This window comes from Neopelma chrysocephalum, unplaced genomic scaffold (assembly GCF_003984885.1).
Source record: "Neopelma chrysocephalum unplaced genomic scaffold, ASM398488v2 Primary Assembly neopelma1_124, whole genome shotgun sequence".
NCBI classification, from domain to species: Eukaryota; Metazoa; Chordata; class Aves; order Passeriformes; family Pipridae; genus Neopelma; species Neopelma chrysocephalum.
The window spans coordinates 936613-947160 of NW_020897786.1; the positions used below are offsets into that span (position 1 = coordinate 936613).

The 10548-nt window shown below is 55.3% G+C and overlaps 1 protein-coding gene across 2 annotated transcripts; it reads right to left on the bottom strand.

Moving 5' to 3' along the window:
• Positions 1-811: 811 nt before the first annotated feature.
• HEXA (hexosaminidase subunit alpha) lies at positions 812-10548 on the bottom strand. Of its 2 annotated transcripts, none has more exons than XM_027698069.1 (14): positions 10524-10548; positions 7160-7258; positions 6793-6858; positions 6585-6631; positions 6134-6244; positions 5527-5628; positions 5303-5435; positions 4479-4659; positions 4090-4176; positions 3685-3757; positions 3064-3247; positions 2866-2956; positions 2346-2450; positions 812-1870 (listed from the first exon to the last, which is right to left on the bottom strand). In XM_027698069.1, the coding sequence occupies exons 1-14, from the start codon at positions 10531-10533 to the stop codon at positions 1807-1809; spliced, it is 1353 nt and encodes a 450-aa protein (XP_027553870.1). In that variant the 5' UTR covers positions 10534-10548; the 3' UTR covers positions 812-1806. The 2 variants fall into 2 exon arrangements, with proteins under 2 accessions (XP_027553870.1, XP_027553869.1); XM_027698068.1 differs by lacking the exon at positions 10524-10548 and adding an exon at positions 10086-10350.

The following is a 10548-nucleotide window of genomic DNA, read 5'->3' on the forward strand; positions in this document are numbered from 1 at the left end:
ACACGGGTTTACAAGCAGACACGTGCCCGTGTGTCCCAATAAACCCCCCTGGCCGGTGCCGGCGCCCACGGGTGGGTTGGGGATGCTGGGAGCACAATCCTGCCGGAATCCGGGGGCTTGGCGGCTGCTCCTCGCTGCCGCTTGGGTTTATTTTTAAACCCGTTGGCCCCGAGTGATTCACACGCTGCCTGTTCCCTGTTCCTGCTCCCCAGCAAGTTTTACGTGACCAAAATAGATGTTCTGGAAGGAACGGACCACCCGGCGATTCCGCGGTGGGGAGAGCGGGGTGCTCCCGGGATCCCGGCCCTTCCAAGGGTAGGAATGTCACAGAGCCACTCCCAGCATGGTGGTTTTGGGGGGATGCTGGTGCAGACACCCTGGAAAATGGGACCATTTTGGCGTGATGCTTAACCTGGATCACAATACCAGGCTCCAGTGGAAGGTGCTGGGTTGGGGGGTCGCCCATGGAGCATCCCAGGCCCTGTGGGCTCTCACACCTGGCTGTGGGTGAAAGGGAGCCCGGCAAGGCAGGGGAGCAAGTGGGATGCAAGTAGGGAGTTGGGATGGGGTGGTGAAGAGCATCTCTGCGCACACAGAGCAACGCCGGCGGGGGCAGAGCATCATCCCTGGGAACAGAGCATCCCCCTTGGGAACAGAGCACCTTTCCCAGGGCCGGGGCCCTCCTTGTCCCCACGCTCACCAGTAGCAGCTCCCTGCGGTGACCAAAGCACCCGAACAAGGTACCACTTCACACCATGCTGGGAGAAGAAAAAAGGGAAAAAATCCAACTTTTAAAAATAGGAGGCAGTAGTAACTGTTAATTCACTATTTTTAATTTAAATTTCAACCATAAAAGGTTTCCAGCCATAACAGAGGATCTCACTCAGTTAAGACCAAGACACACACACGCAATAGTCCCATCCAGCCAGGATTTCTCTCAGAGATTCCCTACTTTCAGCTGAACACCGTTTCCAGCACGGCAACCCCAACCACCAGAGGAAAACAATCACACCTGTCCCAGTTCTATGGGACAGCAGCATCACTGGTTTCTTCTCCAAGGAAAACACCATCCAAAGAAACCCCTGTGGATGGAGGACACCTAGAGCTGAGCTCCTTATCCTGAGGACAACAGAGCAGGAGGAGAGTTGGGTCAGCTGGCCAAATCCTGAGCAGAGGTGACAGTCTGAAAGGCTGAGCAGTGATTCCACAATATCCATGCACCCCTCAGCAGGTTTGCAAGGGCTCCTTGGAGAGGCTCCAGGGTGTCATCTGCTGAGGAGAAGCCAGAGGAGGTGGCAGCAGCCAGGGCTTGGGGCAGCAGAGGTGGTGGTTTGCAGGCCACCATCCTGCCTGGACATTGGAGAGAGAAGGGACAAGGACAGGAACCCAGAGCACAGCGTGACTGCAGAAGAAAACCCTGTGACAGCAGCAGACACTAAGCACAGTTTATCCAGCTGAGCAGGCACCCTGCAAGCTCAGGAACTGCTGGGAAGATGCTCCTCCACTGGCATCTCTGGAGCAAGCCCTACCCATCTCCTGCTAACAATAACCCTTGCATGGTCTCCCAAGCCCCAGCTGAGCAGGAAAAGGCACCTTTTTCCTCTTTGGGGTCATTTATTTATAGATTTGAAGAAATAAAAATAGAAAGAGAGGCAAGAGTGCACATCAAGGCAAAAAAATGTTCATTGCAACAAAGCCAAAGCAGAAGGTGGGGTAGGAAGAGGTCCCTTTGCCAAAACAGCAGCTTTTGAAGGGTGGAAATCATTCCTCCTGCGTGTAGTGACCGAGGACAGCAGGGCTCTCCCTTCAGACCTCACCAAACTCATTTTCACAGTATCCTACGTAGAGAGGCTGCGCCTGGACACCACGTCTGGGAAGAGAACAGAAAGATGGCATCAGGGAGAGGGCACAGGCAGAGCCCACCACCGGGTTTCAGGGGTTCCGGGAGAGCAGGGTGGCCACGGGTGCCCAGTTTCAGGTGTGAAAAGGAGGGAGAAGTTTTTCATCCTGTGCTTATAGACTCAGTTTTTGCTCATGCGTGGGAGCACATGGTGAGGACAGGTTTCCCGGGGAAGCTGGTGCTGCAGGAGGGGTGGCAATAGCTGACAGGCCCCCTCCTTCCTCAGCACAAAGCCCTCTCCTCACCAGAGCCACCAGCCCACGCCAGCAGCAAGGGCCTGTCTTCCAGCACTGCACAAAGCAAGCTCTGCCCACGCAGCAGCAGCAGGAAAACCAGGGCTTTCCATAAGAACAAGGGTCATTTTGCAGCAGGGAAAGCCCTTCACCCTCACTGCCCCTCCCAGGCCTGTGCCTAGAGGTGGTGGCAGCTGTGCCAGGACAGTTACCCGAGCAGCGTGCAGCGGAACTCCGACAGCCGGGCGTAGGCATTGTCCATGTTCCTGACGGTGCTGTTGCTCCACAGCCTCTCAGCTACGGCCCCAGCTCTCGGCCTTGAGGATGAGGGACAAGCAGTCAGGTCAGGGGGAGCTCAAAAGCTTCTCACACAAAGCCCTGAGCTCCCAAACACTTTCTTGACCAGTGTCCTCCCACACACAAAGGTTTCTGTGTATGCAAAGATCCGCTCCTGGACACATGTGGATCAGGAGTGGACGAGGGCAACAGGACATACCAGTATTAAACACATCCTGGTTGCAGCAGCAGGTTGTACAGGGCATGTTACAGCCTCACAAACCCTCATTTCAGCCTCGTGAAGCTGTTCCCAGCACAGAGGTGCTGCAGGAGACAGGGACAGGCACCACACACAGACCAAACCCGCGAGTTCAGCATGTGATGCTCGGTGGTGAAGGAAAGGGACATGAGCCCGGCCTGACAAGATCCAAGTGACCTCCCCATGGCCTCTCTTACCAGAGCCTGGGGGTCAGGTTGGTGACATCCACGTATTCACCCCACATACAGGCCTCGCCACCGATCACCAGGGCCTTCTGCTCAGGGCTGCCTGCAGAGGGACAGCACCCAGGTGAGGCATTAGCCAGACATCCAGCCCTGGCACCACCTCCGAGTGCCAGCCAGCTGCCACACGGGAAGGGGACACAAGGGACACACCTCTGAAGTCCAAGGGCTCCACCCTGTAGGCTTCCATCCAGTCCTGCCCGTAGGAGATGCGGTTGAGGTACCAGGGTGCAGAGAGCAGGGCATGGTAGCCAGCCCTGGTGACATTGGCCATCTCCTCCTTGTACGGCGTGAGGATGTTCTCCTTCCACACATGGATGATGGTGTCCGGCCTCAACTGAGCACAGGTAAACAATGTGCAGGGGATCAGTGTGGTGACAAGAACATCACCTGCCCCTGCAACCAGAGTGCCCTGACCCCATCCACACCCCCAAAGGGAAACTGAGGCAGACTCGGCCTGGGCTTGATTTTTGAGCCACCTCCCATCTGGTTTGTGGGAGCAATAGAGGGAGGGATAAGGTCATTTGCAGAGTGTCCTGGGCAGGGTTAAAACCTGCCTCTTGCAGGTGCACACAGAAGAACCTGGAGGGAGGAGAGCATTGGCAGCAGTGTGACAAAACCACCATGAGAGCACCTCACTGGTAGCACCATCTGAGGATCAACTCCAGATCCATAACAGAGTAACCACCACCAGCCCCAGTACAGCCCCCCCAGAGCACACCAGTGTCTGACTGGGGTGCTGACACTGTTCACCCCAGCACAGGCAGCTCTCACCTTCACATCGTTGTCAAAGACCTCCTGCCACACGATGTAACCTTTGCCGAGGGAAGAGACAATTTCCAGAAGCCTGCAGAGGAAAAAGTACTGAGTTTTTGGTGATCCCCGTGACCCTCTCTTGGGTGGTTACAGGAGCAGCACAGATATTCCCAACATCCACAGCTGGATGTGAAGGTACTTCTGAAGGAGAAGGGAGAGAGCACAGCCCCTTGTGGGGCTTCTTTCTCTTCAGTCCCAGGCTTTTTTGTGGTCAATCTCCCAGTAAAATGCTTCCTTTGGGGTCAGGGAGACATGCCCAATGGCGATTCTCCTGAAAAGGAGATCTGGCGTCCCTAAGACAGCAGAAGACATTTGTGCTGGTCACACAGTGCAGCTGCAGGCCCCAGATGCCCCTGTTCCTACCTCTGGATGTACAAAGACTCTAATTTTTTGTAATCGTCACCGAAGCCCATCTCCGTCATAAAAGCACGAATTTTTGGATTGGATCTCCTGTGTACCAAAGAGAAGAGAATAAAAGCATCACAATCTGAACTCTGGAGTAAGGCCAAGACACGGTCAAGTCCTTCCCACATTGGTCCAAGGCTTGCCCAGGCATTCCCAGAGCTGTGGCTGCACCAGGACCACCAGCTCCTTAAATCCAGTATCATCCTAAGCACAGAAACCCCATGTACCTCCACTCCCCCTGGCCCGGGGGAGCAGGACACCAAAGATCATGACCCAGAAGTGATGGGCTTGGACTTCAGTCCCAGATACTTCACCCCAATCCCCATCCAGACTGATCTCACACTCACCAGCACGTGAAATCCACCTCATCACCACCGAGGTGGAGGAAGAAGTCTGGGAACACAGAGCTGACCTCTCGGAACAAACTGGTCACAAACTCGTAGCTGCTGTTAAGGATGGGGTTGATGGGCCCGTAGGTTCCAGAAGGCTCCTGGACCACATAGCAGGGAGTCAGGAGGCCTGGAGCACCTGGATGATAACAAGTGCAGGATGGTGAGGAAAGGTCAAAACGTGGCCATGTCACTGCCTACAACACCCCTGATCCTCCTCAGCACGGCCCAGGGCCTTCCATGGGACAGGAAAGCAGGGCCAGCCACAGCTCTGGCTGTGACCAGAAGCACAGGGCGAACTCCAGCACAGGCCATGGGATTTGGAAGCAGAAGAACGAAGAGAAAGACAATGGAATGTTTTCCTGGAGCTTCTTGCACTTCCAGACATGGAAGAGGAGACTCTGCAGTCCTTGCAGCAGAGAGTGCTGTGACAGGACTGGGGTACAGCTGTGCAGAGTGAGGAAGCTCGGTCAGCTGCACCCCCAGTTAAACACAAGATCCTTGCAATATCCACGATGATTCTGGCAGAGCAGATGTCCCCTGAAAAACCCCAAAATCGCTCACCTTGGACACAAGAAGAGGCGGAAATGTTTTTCTTTTGGATTTTGTTCCAGAAGATGGACCATCGGGTCCCAAACGATGGTTTGCTCCTCCTCAAAGCCAGTCTGTGGGACATGGCTCCCCACACCCAGCTTTTAGGATCGAGGTTATATATCCCAACCCTGCCCCTGGAACAATCCCAACTCTCCTCACAGCAGCAGCAGGTAGGGTCTGCCCCTCACCTGGACCCCAGGAGAGGGTGTGGCCGGGAGTGTCAAACTCTGGGATGACCCTGATGCCACGCAGCCGGGCGTACTCGATCACGGTGTGCACGTCGCTGGCAGTGTACACGTGGGTCATGGCATTGAAGGCTCCCTGGGAACACAGGAATGCTCAGTGCCTCGCTCAGGAGCAGAGGGAGGGATCTGCTCACCTGGGCTGGTACATGGAGATCGGGGAGGGTTACCTTCTTGCTGAGCTCTGGGAATGTGGAGCTCTCATAGGGGAAAGACGGGTCATCCACAATGTGCCAGTGAAAGACGTTGAACTTGTTGTAAGCCATGACGTCCTGGGAAGGAACAGGAACAAAGATGAACGTGCCCTGTCCCTTCTGAAAAGTCACCCAGCTTGCCACAGAAAGGGTACAAGGTCCCCATGCTCCAAAAGGACAAGGCAGAGTTCCTAAATGCTCCCCAGGATTGAAGAGAGATTCAGACACCTCTCTTGAAACACAACAGCACCACAAAGAGCTGCAGAGGGACAGGAGTACTTCTGCTTACCGTAAAATCCCTGTTCTCTCTATAATTGAGCCAGTAGTGGAGACCCGGAAGTTTAATTCTGCTTGGGATGAGCACAGAAGCACCACCCACCTTTGCCAGTGTTTTCCCTCACCTTAGAAACAACCCAGCCTCAGACAGTAACTTGGACTGCAGGAACCCAAGACATCTCAGTTTTCTTCTTCTACAAAGGGAGCTGAGAAATCACCCACACAAGGCAGCACAAAAAACCCTCAGTGGTCACAGAGGACAGGACACACAATTAAACCACCCTGTCTCCCAGCACAGGCGCCCTACCAGAGTTTCCAGGATGGCTCTCAGGGGCAGGTAGTGACGAGAGGTGTCCAGCAACAGTCCCCGGTGAGGGAAGCGGGGAAAGTCCACAATTTCTGTCTCATTGATGTAGTACTGCACGTGGAAAACATGAGCAACACATGAGCAGGACACTGGGCAAACAGCCCTTAGCAGGAGGCAATCAGGGTCACTGTTGTCCCCGGGGCTGCATGGACAGGGCTGCCCTCACTGCCCAGAGTGCCAGCTGGCCAGAAAGAGCTGCAGCTCTTCTTCACCCACTCAGAAGGCAGGGATTTGGCTGGATCAATGAATCTCCACGTGGCCCTTGGCAAGGCTGTGCCACACTGCTGGTACCCCCTCATCCCGAGCATCCCAGCAACCCTCAGCCTGTCCCCATGGAGGCAGGAGCACTATGGAGAGCCGCCTGCCCGCAGGAGATGAGGCCAGGACTCACCGTGCCGTTCTCGTCTCTCCCAACGAGCTGGCTGAACGTCTCCAGGCCTGCAGGAAAACCACACACAGCCCCTTCCTCAGCACAGACTCCCTCAAAGGAGCAGAGCTCAATTAACAAAGAAGTCCATGGAAAGAGAGAGGCACAGAGAGGCATCCCCACAGGCCCGAGGCAGGGAAAGCGGGAATGCCCCACTGGAAGCACAGCTCACCTCGGAGAACTCCCCAGATGGCCTCAGCAGAGAGCAGCATGGAGCCCTTGGACACGATCAGCTTATCTGGAACACAGCATCAGGGGCTGTGCTGGCATCAGGCCCCACTGCCACGAGAGCCCCAGCACTAGGCAGGGGTCAGGCACAGCACTGCACCCTGAGATCCCAGAGAACCAAATTCTGGTTTTCTTTTGCTGTTTTAAACCTCTCCCCTCCCTGCCCCAGGTTCTCAATAACAGAGAAGTGTTGGTGCCTCCCCAAAAGTGGGGGTATAACTGCTGCACAGTGCTATTTCCCACTGATGGGCACAGAAGCAGCCACATTCCCGCTCCAGTCACTCCCTCCCACTCCCAACCCCAACACTTACAGCTCTCCTTGGAGTCCAGGTTGGGAAACCCATCACAGCCTGGTGTGGCAACGTAGACGAGGAGTTGAGTGCAGGGTGTCCCCCAGGGTGGTTCATTCTCTGCAAACGACACAGATATCAACCCCATCCTAGCTCTTCTCCTTGCTTCCAAGCCCACCACCATCCTCCCAGCTCAGCCAGCAACAGAGGCACAGGAGTACATGGACTTTCAACACACGTGGCAGAAATGGGGACCCCCTCCTGCACCCCAAAACAAGCACAGGGATGTTCAGCAGGGGCTAATTTCAATCGAGCCAACCAGGAGCACATGAGCTGATCCCAGTCTTCCGCATGGAGAAGGTCTGCTAGTGAGGAGACCCCCAGGGGAGGCTTCTCAGGGAAGCTTCACAAGAGAGAAGAGACATCAGAGAATGGACCAGCAGCAGCCCCCAAGGCTTCCTGGACACCAGCCCTGGCTCTAAGCTACAGCCATAACTAGTCAAAGCTTCTCCATGAGGGTAAAGAGCTTCATGTTTCGAAACTCTCCCAGCATTGGGAACAAAGTACAAGCCCAAGTGCTCTTTCCTGCCCTTTGCAAAGAAACCCTGTAAAAAAGGTGCAGAATGAATCTGCTGAGTTAGAGGCAACCAAAAGGTCTCACCCAGAACAGAAAAGCTCCTGAACAACTTCACCTTCTGCAGAGCAGGGCCCAGGTGCAGTGGCTGGAGAAATAAACCTGATCACATTCAGACCCTAAACAGGAGCTCCGGCCACACTTCCCAAACTGAATGACAGCTTCAAAGGATGCACAGGCCTGATTTCTCACTGAAGTCACTCCCTCAACTCCAAAGGAAGGTGTTCAACCTTCTCTGGGACGCATGGGATTAGTCACAGCATTCTGTGGCCAAGAGGAGTGTGGGGCAGCAGGGTGGGACCCGGCTCATCCCAGCCAAGCTCCATGCCTACACCCCCACAGCATTCCTGGGCACAGCCAATGCTCCAAGCAGTCACCAAAAATAAAAGAGCTTGGCTTGGAGTGAGCCAAAGCACCAAGGAGACCCCAGGGAGACTGTGGCACTGCCAGCGTGTGGTTGAAATGCAGGGAGCCCCTGCTCCACAACTCGCAGGAGCCACGAACCCCGGATTTCTCCATGAAGGAATGACGAAACCTCTGCAGAGAGAAGGAAAACAGCTCGAAGCTAGCCCTCTGTTTTGAGCTGGTTGCAGACAAGCTGGTAGCCAAGGCAACCTCACAGATGTGTGAGCGGCACAGCAAGACCTGATCCCTCCTCTCGGGAAGGCGGCGGCTCACCACGAACAGCTGCCCCCAGGCCTGGGGACACAGGAAATACTCATCCTGCTGAGGAGCCCCAACAGAACTGGTCCCACCATCACACACCACATTTAAACCTGCCCAGGGAGACACTGCCCAACCCAAACACAGCCTCCTGGGCCAAGGAGCAGGCAGGAACCAACACCGCTACACCCTGAAGCCAATGCAGACAGAAAATGGTCTCTGCCATTTCTTTTCTCTATTAATAAAACTTATTTCCTTCCATCCAGGGTTTCCATTGCCTGTTCTTACTAACCACCCATGCAAAAAAAAAAAAAGCAAAGGGGAAAAAAGGTCTTAAAATAATTTGTGTAGTTTGAGCACCATAAAGCAGGGCGTATGGAAAGCAATGAGTGTGAGCTCGATCTCGTGATCACAATGTTGCTCCGAGTGATTTGATGGTCACATTTCCCCTCTGAGAGGAACAGGAGAGCATGAATAATTAGATCAGCTGTTTTTAGTTCCTAGCAGCAAAAGAGAGCCAAGAGGAGCCTTCTCAGCTCCCAAACCAAAATTTATTTCTATTGCTACTCACGAGAGTGGAAAAAATAAAATAAGCCAAATGGTTCTTCTCTGTTTCAAACCTGCTTTTTTCAAAGCACGATGTGCTCAACAAGAAGCTGAGCAGCTTCCAACGCCACCACCCTTCTCTGCTTTGATCAGCAGCAACAGAGTTCACACTGACATTTAAAACACTCGGGAGCAGAGTTACTAGCTCTTTCTGATGAATGAAGCACTTCATATTCCCTGGATATAGCACTTCAGGCTGCAGCAGACCCACGCAGCCACTGAGCATCCATGCATGCCAGCTCCACTGCCAGGAAATTTCCTGCAGCTCATCCCTGACATGCCATGGGTGCTATCACTAAGACGCCTGGGTGCAAGAAACCTTTAGAACCTGTCCCAAAGCAAACTCCGGCTCTCCAAGCTTTTGCCTTTCCTCATCTTACCCTATAATTTCAGGATGAATCCAAGAGCTAATCCCTCTCTGGCAGAAAAGCCACACTGCCTCGGGACGTTTAGCAGCTCTGCTTTGGCAGATGAGCTCCATGGCAGGAACATATACTTGGAAGAACACACACGATGCAGCAAGTCGTTCCTCAAGGTAAAGCCTCACAGGGGACAGCAAGAGCTGCTAGGAACAGAAAGAGCCAAGACCTACAAGCAACCCTGGCGCAAGAGCGGTTGCAAGACCGGCAGTGGCTCTCCCTGCAGCCACAAGAGAAGGAAGCGAAATGAAGCAATGGGGAGGTGAAACACTGTCCAGAGGAGATAAAAAATGAGATGGAGGAAACTCTCGAGAGCAAGAGCTTAAACCCTGGAAGGAAATGAAGATAACTAGTGCTCGCTGTGCCAACTGGGTCAGATTCTGTCAACTGCAATTTGTGGCATTGCCCTCCACATCCCAACGCACCGCTGCCCTTTGCCACCAGACTCCCCCAGGCCAGCTCGCCGTCACACCCAGCCTCACCTTCCCGCCCCACCAGTCCCCGCCGGACTGAGGGGAGGCAGGCGGACGCCCAAACCCCGTGGTTTGACCCCAAAATAAACGCGGGTTTGGTAGGTGTTAAGAATAAAGCCACGGAGGAAAGGGTCACCCCCACCCCGCCTCACCGGTCGGGCGGGCGAAGAGCAGCGCCCGGTACCGCTGGAAGGCGGAGTCCAGCACATCGCAGCCCGGCCCCACGGCCGAGCCGTCCGCGGCGGCGAAGCGGAATTGGCCGGGAGGCAGCGGGCACCGACCGCCGCCGGGCGGGGAGTGCTGGGCCTGGGGCTGCGGCCACACGGCGCCCGCCGGGCCCGGCAGCACCAGGAGCAGCAGCGGCGGGAGCAGCAGCCGCAGCAGCGCCCGCGCCGCCGCCATGTCGCACTCGCAGCCTGAGGGAGGCGGCGGCACCGCCCGGCAACGGGGGACGGGCGGCCGCGAAATGGCAGCTCGGGCCCGCCCTCACGGCCTCCCCCGACTGCCCCCTCATCACAGGGCCGCCTCTCGCACCCCACAGCCGCCTCTCCCCTTTCAAAGAAATCCCCCAAACCCCTGCAGCTCCTCACCGAGGGTCATTTGACCCCCAGCCCT

Bases quoted from the DNA above. Each gene is read 5' to 3' on its own strand.
- HEXA (XM_027698068.1), bottom strand. From the start codon at position 10,335: ATGGCGGCGGCGCGGGCGCTGCTGCGGCTGCTGCTCCCGCCGCTGCTG. The intron at 4,660-5,302 runs GTGAGGGGCAGA...GTTATCATCCAG, and splicing joins CACCCTCTCCTGGGGTCCAG to GTGCTCCAGGCCTCCTGACT. The intron at 3,758-4,089 runs GTAGGAACAGGG...TTTCCTCTGCAG, and splicing joins GAGTCTTTGTACATCCAGAG to GCTTCTGGAAATTGTCTCTT.